The sequence below is a fragment of the Aotus nancymaae genome, unplaced genomic scaffold, assembly GCF_030222135.1.
Source record: "Aotus nancymaae isolate 86718 unplaced genomic scaffold, 86718_ANA_hifiasm-v0.15.2.pri h1tg000040l, whole genome shotgun sequence".
Taxonomy (NCBI): Eukaryota; Metazoa; Chordata; class Mammalia; order Primates; family Aotidae; genus Aotus; species Aotus nancymaae.
The window spans coordinates 6758567-6776217 of NW_026988454.1; the positions used below are offsets into that span (position 1 = coordinate 6758567).

A 17651-nucleotide genomic window follows, 5' to 3' on the forward strand; every position below is an offset into this window, starting at 1 on the left:
TGTATGTAAGAATGTATAACCACACAGAGTGAAAATGACATTTTTGTGATTAATTCTTCTTTCCAACAGCTGGCTGTCCCAACTCCTTGATTAAAGAGCTCCATCACTTCAGGATTCTGGGAGAAGAGCAGGTGAGTTAGCATCTCAAAGGCTACATCAGACTGTCATGAAAGATAGACGCTAATGAGACAGTTTGGGGTCCCCAGGGAGGCCAGGTATGTCTCCTGACCCTGGGCGCCCGGAAATGGGGAAGAAAACCATGCTGGAGATATGTGTGAGGACACTTTTCTCCTCTTCTATCCATCAGACCTGACAGGTTATTAATTGCTACATCTGCTATCTGCCAGTGCGTTTCATCTCCACACTCAAGCAGGAAGGAGGCACTGTATCGTGGCAGATGAGCAAACAAATAAATGCAGAGATGAATTTTGCCCGAGGGGTCGATGGTCACAGACATTCCTGAGTTGCTGTCTGTGGGTGGATGTGCGAGCTCTTTTCACCAGGTTTCTGTACTGTGTGTTTGTTATCTGTATTTCATGGCAGACTCTTTGTACACGGATGTGAACGTGTGACGTCTATACAAAGGGTGGCCGTTTAAAGTGAATTATTCAAGTGCTGTGTTGTGCTCAGTGAGGCATATCATAATTTAAATAGATGTGCTAAGTAAATAATTCAGGATGCTAAATATTATATATATGTACACAAATATATAGTTTTGACTGCTTAAAAATACATTTCTTGATCCCTGTGTGGAACTACAAACTCTGTATTACTATATTAAATCTAGATGTCAAGTCATTCTTAAAATACCCTAAAGAGTTAGCAAATCGTTGGTTGACCTAACTTCCAGTGTTACTTATTTTCACTCCTAAAGATTGTCTCTGCCAACTTTGACCAGGAAATCTGCAAATGGAGATGCGGCAGCTCACTTTCATCAATGAGTTTTTGGTTTGTGTGCTTTTGTTTGGTGTCTGTATGTGGCAAAATGCAACTGCCCATTTCCAATATGAGAATAAAGGCAAAAGGATTAGTTAAGAGAGGATAAGAAACTGGAATCACTTCCACATCCTTGAGTTAGCAAATTACAGTACACCTCTTTCATTTTTTCATATTGCAAGTTTCCAGAATAGCAGGCATAAATGTGTATTCAAATATAAGCAAAATCAGTTATCCTGCACTGCAGGTAAAAATTGATAACTGACTGTCTGAAACACAGCTACTTATGAAGACACCTGGATCTCACAGCCATTTTCCAGTGAAAGCCTAAAGACTTTTTAAAGCAACAATCACTGGTTGCTACCCTGACATTTCTGTTCAGATAATGGAGCCTTCTCTTCTAACTTGTACGAATATTGGCAGATTTTTTCCACATTTGTTTTAGAGTCAGTGGGTAATTAGTATGGAAAAAAGCCAATAGTGATCATCTCCTCAGATGTGTTTTATAAAAGTTAGTTCACTTTGCATTCTCCTAGAAATTTAATTGAGTCATAATCAAAATTAATATTACTAGGATTAGTTATGGTAATATAGTGTATCACAGCAATATGGATCTCTATTTCCTAAAACACTCACACACACACACACACACACACCACACACACACACTTCCTTCTTTCCCTCAGCTGATACTTACTGAGCACCTACTTTGTGCTATATACCATCCTAGGTTATAGGGATAGAGGAGTGAAAAAGAAATCTCCATATTCTACTTAGAGAAAACCGTATTATACATGTAAACATATTTAGTGTATATTATGTTAGATGGTTATCATTGCTATGGAGAAAAAGGACATGAAAAAGAAGGACAGTGGCCAGGTGTGGTGGTTCACGCCTATAATCCCAGCACTTTGGAAGGCCAAGGTGGGCAGATCACTTGAGGCCAGAAGTTCAAGACCAGCCTGGCCAACATGGAGAAACCCCGTCTCTACTAAAAATACAAAATATTAGCCGGGCATGGTGGTGCATGCCTGTAATCCCAGCTACTCTGGAGGCTGAGGCAGGAGAATCCAGAACCCAAGAGGTGGAGGTTGCAGTGAGCCAAGATCATGCCACTGCACTCCAGTCTGGGTTACAGAGCAAGACTCTGTCACACAGATACACACAAAAGAAGGACAACGGAGGAAGAGGTGAAATTTTGTATAAGGTGGTCAGGGAGAGTCTCACTGAGCAGGTGACAGGTAAATAAAGACTGAAAGGTATCCAGGGAAGCCTCATGGTGACATCTGGGAAAGGAGATTCCCAGAGAGTGCACGAGACAAGGACAGAGGCTCTGATGTGACCGCATGCCTGGCTTTAACATTCACCATACTCCAGAAGCCAGTGTGACTGTGCGAGGGAAGGAGGACTGGGCAAAACAAAGAGGAGCCTGGTTGCATAAGACAGGGCTGCAGTAAAGTGGGAGCAAGCCAAGCGTGGTGGCGCACACCTGCAGTCCCAGCACTGGTCCTTGGACGTAGGCGTGGCCTTAGACAAGAGAGGGGCCAGTTCCACCTGATAGCAGTGCGGGCAGCGTTTTGACGGTAAACCTTCCTGACTGTCTCTGCTGGTTGTTTCTCTTTTCTTGGTGAAACAGAGCTAGGTCATTAGCTGAGAATAAAGATGGGGGAAGAGTTTTACAGGGAAAGGAGATGTATTAGTCTGGTCTCAAATTACTATAAGGAAATACCCGAGACTAGGTTACAGAGGAAAGAGTTTAATTGACTCACAGTTCCGCATGACTAGGAAGTCCTCAGGAAACTTACAATCATGGTGGAAGGTGAAGGGGGCAGTAGGAGGGAGAAGTGCAAGTAGGGGAAATGCCAGCCACTTATAAAACCATCAGATCACCTGAGAACTCACTCACTATCATGAGAACAGCATGGGGGAACTGCCCCCATGATCCAATCACTCTACTCTTGGTCCCGCCCTCAACACATGGGGATTATAATTCAAAACGAGATTTTGGGTGGGGACATGGCCAGACCATATCAGGAGAGGATAATGAAACTCATTTAGGAGGGTGAGGAGGGAATAAACTTGAAATATGGATGAATTTGGAGTGAGGTCAGTCTGTGGGTGTTTTTCTGACACACTCAAATCTGTGTAGGCACAGACACAGAAAAGGTACTGGCATTGACGTTTTGCCATTGAAATGGAACAAAAACAAGCGGGAGACTAAGAAGCTGAGGGTGAATCTAATCTTACACTGTTACAGTAACAGTATAAGCAGAGGGTGAATCTAATCTTACACTGTTACAGTAACAGTATAAGCGGAGGGTGAATCTAATCTTACACTGTTACAGTAACAGTATAAGCGGAGGGTGAATCTAATCTTACACTGTTACAGTAACAGTATAAGCGGAGGGTGAATCTAATATTACACTGTTACAGTAACAGTATAAGCGGAGGGTGAATCTAATCTTACACTGTTACAGTAACAGTATAAGCGGAGGGTGAATCTAATCTTACACTGTTACAGTAACAGTATAAGCGGAGGGTGAATCTAATCTTACACTGTTACAGTAACAGTATAAGCGGAGGGTGAATCTAATCTTACACTGTTACAGTAACAGTATAAGCGGAGGGTGAATCTAATCTAACACTGTTACAGTAACAGTATAAGCGGAGGGTGAATCTAATCTAACACTGTTACAGTAACAGTATAAGCGGAGGGTGAATCTAATCTTACACTGTTACAGTAACAGTATAAGCGGAGGGTGAATCTAATCTTACACTGTTACAGTAACAGTATAAGCGGAGGGTGAATCTAATCTAACACTGTTACAGTAACAGTATAAGCGGAGGGTGAATCTAATCTAACACTGTTACAGTAACAGTATAAGCGGAGGGTGAATCTAATCTTACACTATTACAGTAATAGTATAACGGAGGGTGAATCTAATCTTACACTGTTACAGTAACAGTATAAGCGGAGGGTGAATCTAACACTGTTACAGTAACAGTATAAGCGGAGGGTGAATCTAACACTGTTACAGTAACAGTATAAGCGGAGGGTGAATCTAATCTTACACTATTACAGTAATAGTATAACGGAGGGTGAATCTAATCTTACACTGTTACAGTAACAGTATAAGCGGAGGGTGAATCTAACACTGTTACAGTAACAGTATAAGCGGAGGGTGAATCTAACACTGTTACAGTAACAGTATAAGCGGAGGGTGAATCTAATCTTACACTGTTACAGTAGCAGTATAAGCGGAGGGTGAATCTAATCTTACACTGTTACAGTAACAGTATAAGTGGAGGGTGAATCTAACACTGTTACAGTAACAGTATAAGCGGAGGGTGAATCTAATCTTACACTGTTACAGTAACAGTATAAGCTGAGGGTGAATCTAAGGGAGTGATTATGACTGACCACGAAATTTCAGATGGGCAAGCAGAGATGCCAGATGAGAGAGGACAAGGAAAGTTGGTTACAGACGCCAGTGGCTCAAAGAATTTTTGGGATTTGGGTACTAGAAGGATTGAACTGGACAAACAGGCATTGGCCAAAGAATGAAAGACTTTGCTTTGAGCTTATGAAGGAGCTTCATGGTCAGCACGAAGGAGGTGGGAGGAGGCCCAGGGAGACTGAGTGTCTGATTTCAGATGGAGGACAGGTGACCAGAGAAACTGATGTCATGGATTTGGGAAATCTGAGAGTTGAGAGTACCACCCATGTGCACACTGAGATCCTCCAGAATTGCAAACTGAAGATTTGAGAAATGGGAGCAGGGGAGAGGGAGAGGGAGAGGGAGAGGTGGATGTCAGTAGCTGACTACAGAAGGAGAAATAGTGTATGGTGTAGCCTGATGGGTTGAAATGGAAAGTTGGAGGGCTTTAGAAGGAGAAAGGGAAAATATTCTACTTAGATCACTGTAGAGCAATGCTTAGTGGTATTAGGAGTGCAGTCACAAAAACATTTGAGGGTGCTGTGGGTGAAGCAGTGCCTGGGTACAAGCCTGTTTCAGTTAGGGAAGAATGTAAGGAAAACATTGGGAAAGCAGAATATAGTGACGGGGTGGTTACTGCTGACTGCCCGTGAGTTCCCCCAGCACGAGGGAAGGATCTCAGGCTTGAGGCAGCTGGAATACATGGTAGGAAAAAGGATGCCCAGAGCCAGATGTGGAGGATGTGGAGCTTGGGGCTCAGCCCGCAGAGACTGAGGAATCTCCTGGAGAGGCACAGGAGTCAGGCATTCTTTGGTGACTGATATGAACAGGGCATAACTGTCAGGGACATTTATATCCTGTTGATTCACGACAAGACTGGCCTCTAGGCAGATGGTGGCACGAGGCTCCTGAGAGGAAGCAGAGAGCTCCCATCACCAGCATTCCTGCCAGCGGTGGGGACAGCTGCTCCAGAAGCTGCTGAAACTCTTGGGATCTCACTGGTTGCTTGAGGCAACTGATATCACTTGTTGAAATAAAATGTTTATATTAACGTATATTACAAGCATCCTTGGACAAATCATTTTTGTCTGAGTTTTTTGTAGATAAACTACAAAGGCCAGCCATCTCTTAGAGTATTTTTAAATAAGTTGGAAGTTAAAAGTTACAAATATTAAGTGCTGTGCTAAAATTTCTCTGATCTTAAATACTGTTACATTCCAGCTATACATACGGGCAACAAAATAGTACAATAAGTGTAATACTCACTTAGAAAGTGAATTGATAAAACCTACAAAGATTCTGGTTAATTACTGAACTCATTACAAGATGGCAGAGACCCACACCTGCCCTGTAATTTATTGGTATGTGATTCCTTTCTGGTTTCATTTATCTTTAGTAGGTGCCTTGATTTTTTAGATTTGGATTAAAAAATAGACACTACAAACCATTGCCTTCCCAAAATAAAAATAAACTCCTTAAAATAATACATTTATATTAGCTTCTTGGCCCCTTCTCTGATTTGTGTTCACAATTCATATTCATAAAGCACCTTTCAATACTCCTTCCCCCAGTCCAAATTCTTTGGCAAAGACATTATTGCACTGTAGGAAAGTAAAGTCACTCTGAGGTTCTAGATGAGCCCCACAGAAATGAGGGGTGATGTCAGGAGTCCATAAGGTTTTCAGGGCTTTTGGACCAATTGCATTTCAGAAGTAACTTCATTTACACCAGCTTCCTCCACCTTAGGTTTAATCACCAACATTTTATGGAAATATCCTTCATTCATTCAACAAAAATGGACTGAATACCTTCTCATACTATTATTGTGCTAGTGTTGGATAAAATAGTAAATGAAGAAGTCACAGTTACTGATCATAAATAGACTCTAGGATGGAAACAAATAGGGATGTTCACCTACTTTAGATGAGGGCTGGTGGAGGAGCCCCGAGACCAAGTGTTGAGGGGACACCAGCCATTGAAGGAGCTAGCATTATGGGAGTTGGCAGAAGAGCATCCCAAGCAGAGGAGAGCACATGTCCAGTGCCCCCAAGGAGGTGAAGAGTTGCTTTATTCAAGACACTAAATTAACCAAGGTGGCTGGAAAATACTGAGAAGGAGGGCCAGTGCCACAAGATGAAGGCCATCTGGACCACGGACGCCAGGGTCAAGCGTATGGGTTTTGTTCTGAGTTCAGTGGGAAATCCTGGAAGATTTAAGCAAGGGGCCAGCATTATCCCAGTTACATTTTGAGTATGTCAATCTTGTTGCCATATAGAGAGGCTCTGGATGAAGACAGTTGGAGAGGAGACAGAAGGAAGTGAATATTGAGAGGTAGAATTCAAGGACTTGGTGACTGGCTGGCTGTGGGTCAGGGAGAGGAAGGAGTTTTAAAGTTCTGTCTGACTGCGATGAGTAAAATGGGGAAGGTGAGATCAGAGGCATGGGATGCGAGCTTCAGTTCTGAACACGCTTGCTATGCCGGAAGCATGGAGAAGGAACTAAGTTGGGACTTGGATGTGTGAGTGGGAGCTTGGAAAACAGAAAGACCCATGGTCCAAGATAGAGAGATAACTTTGGAATTACTGGCATGTAGAGGATATTTTAAATCCACAGGGATCCTCAGAAGAAGCCAAGAAAGGAGAGACCATAATTGATGAGCCTTAAGGAACACTAACGTTCAGAAATCAGGTAAAAGAGTAGCAACCAGCGAAGGAGACCAGGAAGAAATCTAAGGAAAGTAGAAGAAAATTCAGAGCCGTATAGTGTTGAGGAAGCCAAGAAGGCGGACCTAGAATGGTGGTTTGTGTTGAATGCTACTGAGCGGTTGCAGAAGATGAGGCCAGGGAGTGTCCTTCACCTGTGGCACCGTGGCAAAGATCACGAATGACCATGATGAGAAGTTTAGGGGGATGCTTAAAGACAGGAGCCAGAGTTTTATTGGATGAAGAGTGAACAGAAGGTGAGGATAATTCCTTCTAGTAAATTTTCTATCAAAAGAAAGAGAAATGCAGCAACCACAAGACAGTTCTTTAAAGATTGAGGGGCCAGAATTTGTATAACACTCAGAGGTAGGATTCCACAGAGATGAATTTCTTGGTGATTTGAGAGGGAGACCAGAGAACTGAAAAAGGGAAGCACTTTGGAAGGCAAGAAGGGCCCAGGTCCAGCACAGATGGAGGAATCGGCCCCTGACAGGAGGAAGGCCACTTTTTGTGTTGTGAGAGGGGCTGGAGCGGGTGGGTGCAGGTGCAGGCATGTTTGCAGTTGCAGGGATGCGGAGAGGAGAGATGGAGTATGACGGCTCCATGAAGGCAGATGTCCTTTTTCACTGCTGTGTCTTCCTGATCCGTTGAGCACATCAGGACATCAGCCACGGTTCCTCTCTTCTCAGTTAAATGTATAGTATGTTGTCCAGTGAATGGCTAGAGAGAGGAGGGTCCCACCTACATTGGTCTTAGGACCAAAAAAATTGGTGCAACTCCAAATAAAAGTAATAAATGCATTCTCTTCTTCTATAACTACTTCACTTATTATCTTAATTCTACTAATTTTCGTAACTATTACTAACATTTATAAAGATATTTCTTACCCTCACTATATAAAAACTTCTATCTCCTATGCTTTTGTAACTATCTCATTTCATCCTTTTTATTTCAACCCCTTTTTTGGCGGGTTGGGGGGAAGAGAGAAGAGAAAACATGTCACTGGAGAAACACAATACAATCTTGAGGAAGTTGTAAATGTGCATTTGAAGTTTGTGGTCAGTTGCTTAAGAGAAAGCCGTCATGCCGTTGTGTTCAGCTGTAGGGGTGCATGCCTGGGGAAGGTGGAGGTGGCATTTTCCAGGCCTGGGATTTTGCCATCAGATAAAGAGGGCCACGGAGATCTGTGTTTTCCAGGCATTTCTTCTGGTGGTGGATGATGGAAGCTGTCAAGCCAGGAAGTAAGGTGGGCTTGGAGAGGCCCATGGCTGGAGAGGAAATGTGGGGCCAATTAATTAGAAGTCTTAATGAAGTTTAAGAATTTAAGCAATGCTCACACTTTAGCAAGAGATTTGGAAAGAAAAGAGATGATCACTGGAATTGGGATTTCACAGGTGGTACAATTTCTCAGGATGACAGGGCCTGGGGATGGACCATGAGAATAGAAGGATGAGAAAAAGTCAGCAGGATGAGAAGGTAACACAAAGAATAGGTTGATGGTGGCTTATTCATACAGGAGCAAGTCCCCAGAGTGATGACAAGAATCAGAGCAGAGGTGAGAACAGCCTGAAACTACAGTCTCCCAAGAATGAGGGCCTGCGTCCAGGAGATCAGAGGGCAGCGGTGAGGAGGTGAGAGTGAAGCATGGGTCTCAGAGGAGTGGTGGGTTTTTCAAGGGAGAGGAAGACCAAGCGTTTAGGGGCATTGTTAAGGAGCCAAGAGACAACCAGCTTCACCTCTGGCCTTGAAGGATGTGAACATGAAAGGAAAAGCAGCCTTCACTCCCTGCAAGGGAGATGAATCTGTTTCGGTTAAGTCAGTGTAGACAGGGAAACCTTTCAAAAGGCTGATTATACAGGGGAGTTAGTTTATCATGGAACGGGAATTCCAGGGGACTCAGGAAAAGGGCTTAGGAGAGAAGGGATACGTGGAAATTGGCTGATATTAGGAAATGTATAGACCCATTTGGGACTGGGAGTTTGGGTGATCAGAATGACGGGCAGCTTGAGCCTCTGATGTGATGATGCAGGGCCTGAGGGGTGCATTGTGATGATCTTTGGAGGGATGTAGGTGGACATCCAGAGCACCTGGCTGTTCATACCTGTGCTCAGGTGTGCCTTGGCATTGAGGCAGCTTCCTGGCCTTCACCCCAAAAGGCCTCCTCAGTGTTAGAGGCTTGTCCATTTCAGTTATTTATAAATATGAAACCATCTAATACAGTCCAGAAGATGATTTTTGAAAATATTTTGGATCATCCAAGTTCTAATTAGGTCATTAAATGCTCAGTGGAGCTAACCCATTTCACTGTCCCCACCCCCATAGCCTTACACAAAACTTCCAGACAGATGACATGTCACCCTTCCCTCAGAATCACCTACAAACTATCACGGTCACTTCAGGACAGAAGGAAGAGAGGTGAAAATACTGAATTCAAGAAAAGAAAAAGGCCAGGAAGGAGGATGGTGGCAGTGACCGGTGCCACAGCTCATTTATCTGAGGGACAAGGCTCTTGGATTTTCGGACTAACAGTGCTACCTAAAGCTTTTTCTCTGGGACGAGAGCAAAGAGTGAAATAATTTACAGCCACAGACAGCCCTGCTGTCTGCAGTGCACTCCATCAGGAAGGGGTGCTTAGTGGTCCTGTTTCCACAGTCTACAGGAGTCTCTGACGTCACATCAGCTGTAGGAACCCTTGTGAGGGTAACAGGCTTTGTAACCTTCCCCTTCCAGTGGGTGCGGCTCTGTGTCACACATGCAGAGGAAACAAGGAAGCCAACTGGTTTTGATCTCTTTTCCAGAAGATTCCACAACCACTAGAAATTGAGATGCTTTTTGGCATTGGGTCACCTGAAATATCTGGAAAAAAAGAAAAAAACTTCATACATTGTACTTCTGGATATGGTCTGTTGCTTGTTTTGTTTTTTTGTTTATTGGGTTTTTTTTAATGTGTCATTTGATGTTACCTTTTTGCATTTGATTTCAGCCACCTATAGTTTTTTCTGTGCAAATAACAAGATCCAGCCCTTTCTCAAGACAATTCACTTTATCAGTAGCTGACAGATGTCCAGGAATGAAGAATACATTATTAGCAACAGAATAGAGAATAAAAACAGCAGTATCATGGGGCCACCACTTAGACTGTCACAGACACTCTCAGGCTAACCACCTGCAAATGAAAAACAAAGAAGATGATGAAGATTACGACAATCTAAGGAGTGCTTCTTTTTTGAAAAAAAAAATTCTAATGCATATAGAAAATTGGACATTTTCCACATAGCAAGGAGAAATGGCTAAATCATAAGCTGATATTCTTCTATATAGTTATTTTAGTTTTTTTAATCCAAAGAGGAAGTTCTTTAATAAACTATTTTTCATTCGTTTCTAAAAGATGACAGAGGAATAGTGAGCTGATTTTTTTTTTTTTTTTGAGACAGAGTCTCACTCTGTTGCCCAGGCTAGAGTGCAGTGGTGTGAGCACAGCTCACTGAAGCCTTGAACTTCTAGGCTCAGATGATCCTCTCACCTCAGCCCCTAAGTAGCTGGGACTACAGGTTCATGCCTTGCCCAGGTCATTTTTTTTTTTTTTTACAACTTTTTGTAGAAATGGGGTCTTGCTATGTTGCCTAGGCTGGCCTCAAACTCCTGGTCTCAAATGATTCTCCCACCTCAGCCTCTCAAAGTGCTGGGATTACAGGCGTGAGCTACTGTGCTGGACTGAATTTTTTTAAATAAAAGGGAATAAGAGAAAGAGGTAGCTGGGCATTGTGGAAAGCGTGGTCTTGAGAGTCTCAGCCTGAGTTCTAATGCTGCACTGTGCGTTTTCTGCCTGTGTGGATGTCAGCAAAGGATTGCACTTCTTTGTGGCTCCGAGGCCTCATCCATCACTTCACAGAGTGAACAGAGAATCAACCGAGCAGCAAAGTGTCGGTGCCGTGGTTTGGTACACAGCAGTAGCTCAGTGAACAGAAGCCTCATCGGGATCCCTCTGCTCTAGGAGGGATTGAGGGAAAAGCCTGTGGAGGGAGTCCCCCAGGTGATTTTGGCTGAGATGTAACAAAAGCTAGAATTTATGGAGTGGTGTGGGGAAGCAAAGGAGGCCCAAGAGCTGTACCTGAGTGCCCCCAAAAGGATACTCTGGGAAACACCATGACAGTACAAAATCAACCTCCTTAGCTGGGAGGACCTGAAAGGGGACCACATAGTTCCTGGATGGCCAGCAAGCATTGACTCATTCTGACAGAACATTTGCCATTTTTCTCAGACTTGAGTTTTACCTAGGATTCCTGTACTTTACATTTCTTGCAGTTTTTAAAATTAGATTCTTTCTTTTTTTCTTTTTCTATGAAAGCCTGCAAATTAAGCATCAGAGTGAGGCAGCCTGTCCTCTCCTACAGGAGAGAGGCCTTTTGGATGGTCTTTCAGTGGTAGGGGATGTTCAGGCTTGATTCCTCCATGGCCACACTTCTCAGGTGACCACCCCTGTTCCTTTAATGTACTTAACATGCAGTCAACAGCCAGCAAGAAAGGGGAAGTTCACCAGCCCTTCTGGGGCTTGAACTTGCAACCGTTCCTTCATTATAGAACACTATTCTACCCAAATCCAGGTCTCCTAACTGCCTACAGACCAACAAAATACAAAATCTATTTCATCATACTCTCCCATGGCCCATTATTGAGATTCTTAAAATGGGAGTTTATTGAAACTTCTATGTTATGCTTTAAAATGAATACATTTTGTTCTTAAGAGAATCCATGAGCATACACGTAAAGACTGCATAATTTTCCTCCCCAAAGAAATAAAATAGAAAGTATGGCAGTGACTCAAGATTCTACCTATGTAACACATACTAATGAAATATTGTTTTTGCTGTAATCTGATGAAATACAGGAGAAAAACACTTACTGTTTTCCTTAGGTGCAGAGTAGTATTCTTTATGAATGTTAACATTTATTTTCAAATATTTATGCAAATATTGTACCATCAATTCAAAATTCTTTTAGTTTTCTGTCTCTGGATTATCCCCTTTATGAAAGCATATCTAGAAATTTGCAAACTATTTTTAATAATAGCTTAAAACTGTCAGTGTAGTTTGACATGTAAATATTAGCATATCCACACACACACAGGTGCTCACTGTGCATTCCATAGACAAAACATGCATGAGTGATTTTTAGATAATTTCTACTTTTGAGTTCAGTTGAGGGTGGACTCTATATAAACCCAGTTCACATTATAAATTAATCACATTCCTCCAAGTTGGTTCTGTTTATAAAATGCTATTCAATATTGTTAAGTAAAAAAAACCCTTGAAACTAATATAAGAATATCAAGGGAACTGTGCTTGTTCCCTTCCACCAATTGGGGTAGATTTATTAGTTAGTTACTTTACCATTATCAGAGAGATTTTATACTGAGATAAATAAGTATTCTGTATTACTTAGTGCCAGCTTGTCACAACCCTCCATCAATGCACTTTCAACTTTGTGCCAGTAAGTAGTTTAAAGGATCTATGGAAACTGTGGATCATATCCTGAAGGGAACTAGTAAGGATCTTTGCTAATGATATGTAATTACATGGCTAAGTTATTTCCTTACTGTATTAAGCTTTCTACAGATACTAGCATATTCTTTGTGCTAGGTCAAATTTTAATTTTGAAAAGTAATACTTTCAGTAGGCATATTTCATGTATTGTGTGTACTTTTTAGTCATCAGAAATTCCCAGGCACATATGTTAAAATATTTGTCTTCCTTTAAAAAGGGAATTATATGCTCAAATGCTCTTGAGTTTATCATAAACAGAATAAATACAATAGTATAATTTTAAATAAATTCCATAGCTAATGAATAGAAAGAGGGACACAAAGAATTTAAGACACAAAGAATGAATGCAGTCAACAGAATTTCTAAATTGTTATTGGACACTGTCCACAGATTAACTTCTTCCTAGATAAAAGCTTTTCTCATAGTAATAAAATTACCTAACAAAATTAAATAGACTTGATCTGTTGTCAAATGAGAAAATAGAAAGTTACTTAAGAGTGACTTATTTAAAATAATTATTTATGTAGGTAAAACAATCCTGATTCACTGTTATTATTTGCCATTGCTATTATTATTTTCCATTGCTATTATTATTTTCCATTGCTATTGATTATCTTCTTAGAATTCTTTACTTAATTGTCACTTAATGGAGTTAGAGCTTATTACTTTTTTTCTATAATTATTTACTGTCTTCAAACTATTGACAAGATATGCCAAACTCAGGGTATGTGGATGCAAAAAACGATAGAAGAATGAGTGCAAAAGTTAAAATAAGGTCTAAAGGGCTTGGAGCACTTTAGGTCTCATGACCCACCAGATTTCCCCAGCCAAATGCCCCTCTCAGGACAAAGCCCCACACTGAGGAGAAACTTGCTCAGAATAGAAAAGAAAAAAAGGAAAGAAAAAGCCCAGTTAAAAATGGGGTAACAGAGTCGTGAGGTTGCTGAAAGGAAGCTCTCATATTTTTAAACACTGTCCAAAACACCAGAAGACAAAGTCTACAGCTTTTCTGAATCCTACCTCTTTGTAACGTTACAGGGGAACTAATTTCATGTGAAACTGAGCAACAGCAAAGGAACAAGGTAAAACTCTAGCAGAAAAGAAGCAAAGTTAAGTCTCATACAAAGTTATTAAAATGATAAAGTGAATGAAGAACAGAATAGCATCATTATGGACAATGGGGGAATACCCCAAATCAGAGGAAAGCAAAATAACCTTTTCAAGATAAACCAAATTATTAAGAAATTACACAAATACATACGATCAATATTGTCTTAAAAGAAACGGAAAGTGAAAAATGAAGAAAATTCTAAAAAACACAAAGAAAAATTAAAAAGGGATTTGAGATAAGCTGTGGAATTAGAAGTGAGGTAAAGAAGATCCAATATATGTACACTAGAAATGACATTTAAAAATATCAAAGCAAGAGAACAAAGTGAATCCCAAAAGCTAAATCCAGTACAACTTTCCTGACACAGTATGCTGGTGAAAACTGACTCAAAAATGACCAGCACCAAGATATTATCCTAATAAAATTCCTGGATTCTAAAGAAGTGGAAAAAAAAGACTTTTGGGCATCTAGGCAAAAGAGGGCAATTAATTTACAAAGGAAAAAAAAAACATTATTTTTAGGCTTATCTGTAATACATTATACCAGAAGAACATGAAGTAAGAGATTAAGATACTCAAGGGGGAAATATATATAAATATTTATATATACACATATATATAATACACACGCACACACAACACACATACACACAATCCCTGTATGTCTATCAGGATTATATATTTTTTATATATTATTTTATAGTTACATTATTCTATTTATAATATATAAATATTTTATATTTATATATAAACATATATATATACACACAAACATACACATACACATACACACAATCCCTTTGTAAATAATATATTAGGATTATATATTCCTTATATGTATAAGGAGCTATAATTCCATATATTCCTTCTATGTATAATATAAAGACTTTTTATTCAGCCAAACTTATTATCAAGAATAAAAACCCTAAATAAACTGTTAATATGGAAGAACACAGTAAATATTTTTCCCAGGAATTCTTCCTGAGGCATTTACTAGAGAACAAGATTCAAGCAATCAAAATTACTGGAGAGACATCAGCCATCAACATAAGGACTGATGCGTGTGTGTGCGTGTGTGTGTGCATGTGTGTGTATGTGTATAGAAGATAACATGAAGGTTAAGAGAAAGAGAGCATAGTTTGAAATGGTCACATGTGTTAACAGTGTGGATACAGTATAATTACTTTACAGATTTTGCGGGAGAATAAGTAGACCATATGAAAACATATTTGAAGTTTTTGGAAATCATAGGCACAGCGATGGTATTGTTATTCTGAAACTGTGTGATGTGAGAAAAAGCAAATGAGCAGTTATGGAATGTTGTAATTCTGTCATCTTCTGTGTTCTCGAGCAGTGTGGAAGAAAGGAGAAACAGATGTAAGATAGAAAATGTTAAGTAAAAACCTTGTAGTTCTGAAATACCTATCCTTCAAAGTAAGGACTGAGACGACTTAGAATCGGTGACTAAGTTAGGACCACTAACTTAGTCTGAACATGCCTAGAACCCAATCTAGGGTCTTGAAATTTTTAAGAAGAAGCATAAAACACTATCAAGTAGGATTACAGAGAGAGAGAGGGAAGGAGGAGGAGGGAGGGAGAAAAAAAAAGGAGGAAGGAGAAGGAAAGAAGGAGGAGAAGAGGAAAAGGGGTAGGGAGGGAGGGAAGAAGGAAAGAAAGAAGCTGAATTGGATGAAGCCTATAGACCAATTATCAATTTATAGGAAATAAAGTATCAAGGTGCATTATAAACTGCAATGTTGGATAACGTCAGCAAAATGAAGACTGGGTCTTGAAAGTTTTGCTTCTTTTAAAAGTAGGCAATTCCAGGTCTGAGGCAGGAAATGTATGAGATGAACTTGAGTAATTTTCCACAGCAGACAGCAAGGAAGCTATTGAGTGGTGTCAGGTTCACCTTATGGAACGTCAGCTTGTAAGGATTCCCATTGGCCAGAGTTGAGACAGTTGTGCTTCAAGAAGGAAATCACTGGATTAAAGCACTGAAGGAAAGCATTGGATTAAAACACACCACACATTATGTATAAGTTGATGAGTTTACAAATATTCACTGAAAAAGAAAAATATTTTATCCTGCCTCTTCTATTCAAACAATACCACTGGGTAACAAAAAATATAAGTATTCTAGCTAATAAATGAAGGAATGTTTGAATTAAAATGCCATTTTTCAATCTTAATAAATCTAGTTACTGAATATCAAGGACTGCTAAGCATTTCAGAAAGAGAGACCGATATATGATCTTCCTGATGGAAGTACAGAACACCATCTATGAAGTAGTATCACAGAGAGAGACAGAAGGAAGAAAAAGGAGGAGGAGGAGAAAGGAGGACAGAGGGGTAGAGGGAGGGAGAAAAAAGGAAGAAGGAAAGAGGGAAGGAGGAAAGAGAGAAAGAGGAAGGAAAAAATGAAAAGAAAGAAAGGGGTAGGGATCGAAGAAAGAAGGAAGGAAAGAAGCTGAATTGGATGAAGCCTGTAGATCAATTATCAATTTATAGGAAATAAAGTATCAAGGTGCATTATAAACTGCAACATTGGATAATGTCAGCAAAATGAAGACTGGGAAACTTTATAGGTCACATGTCCTGCTTTCTTCCACAAATAAATTGCAAGGAAAAATAGACAGTGGAGGGTGATGGACTGAACAATACACCTTTAAAACAGACAAAATGAACTGTAGTGTTTAGAAATGAACCTTGAGTGATAAAGAAAAACAAGAAAGTGATTACAACTTGGGAGGCTGAGACGGGTGGGTCACGAGGTAAGGAGATCAAGACCATCCTGGCCAACATGGTGAAACCCCATCTCTACTAAAAGTACAAAAATTAGCGGGGTAGGGTAGCGTATGCCTATAGTCCCAGCTACTTGGGAGGCTGAGGCAGGAGAATCACTTCAACCCAGGAGGCAGAGGTTGCAGTGAGCCGAGATCACGCCATCGCACTCCAGCCTGTTGACAGAGCAAGACTCTCTCTCTCAAAAAAAAAAAAAAAAAGTCTTTTAGGAAGGGGTGAAGTTGTTATGATGAGAATAGATATACAGAGGGCTTCAGGGGACCCTGGTAAAGTTCTGTGTCTTGGCCTGGGTACTGTTTAAAAAGTTGGTCACTTTATAATGTATTAAACTCTACATTTGTGAGCCTTTCTAATTCTATGTGATATTTACACTAAAAGAGATTTTTTGTTTTAATGTGGAAAGATTTGGACAGGTCAAGACAAAAATGTAGGTTAAGCAGTACAGTGGTACAGAGCTGAGGCAGAGGGGCTTGGCGGATCACTGTGAGATCATTCACAGTCACATGCGGGAGGTGAACAGAGCTGAGGCGGAGGGGCTTGGCGGATCACCATCAGATCATTCACAGTCACATGCGGGAGGTGAACAGAGCTGAGGCGGAGGGGCTTGGCGGATCACCGTGAGATCGTTCACAGTCACATGCGGGAGGTGAACAGAGCTGAGGCGGAGGGGCTTGGCGGATCACCGTGAGATCGTTCACAGTCACATGCGGGAGGTGAACAGAGCTGAGGCGGACAGTCACATGCGGGAGATGAACAGAGCTGAGGCAGAGGGGCTTGGCGGATCACCGTCAGATCATTCACAGTCACATGCGGGAGGTGAACAGAGCTGAGTCGGAGGGGCTTGGCGGATCACCGTCAGATCATTCACAGTCACATGCGGGAGGTGAACAGAGCTGAGGCGGAGGGGCTTGGCGGATCACCGTCAGATCGTTCACAGTCACATGCGGGAGATGAACAGAGCTGAGGCGGAGGGGCTTGGCGGATCACCGTCAGATCATTCACAGTCACATGCGGGAGGTGAACAGAGCTGAGGCAGAGGGGCTTGGCGGATCACCGTCAGATCATTCACAGTCACATGCGGGAGATGAACAGAGCTGAGGCGGAGGGGCTTGGCGGAT

The 17651-nt window shown here is 41.2% G+C and overlaps 1 protein-coding gene across 3 annotated transcripts in view; it reads left to right on the top strand.

The window, feature by feature from the left end:
* Nucleotides 1–17651, top strand: part of PRKN (parkin RBR E3 ubiquitin protein ligase) — a 1419146-nt gene that overhangs the window by 1182238 nt on the left and 219257 nt on the right. For all 3 annotated transcript variants that reach the window (XM_021670246.2, XM_064360477.1, XM_064360476.1), the window contains one exon: nt 70–131. In XM_021670246.2, coding sequence (XP_021525921.2) covers nt 70–131 — 62 coding nt within the window. The remainder of the gene's footprint in view (nt 1–69; nt 132–17651) is intronic.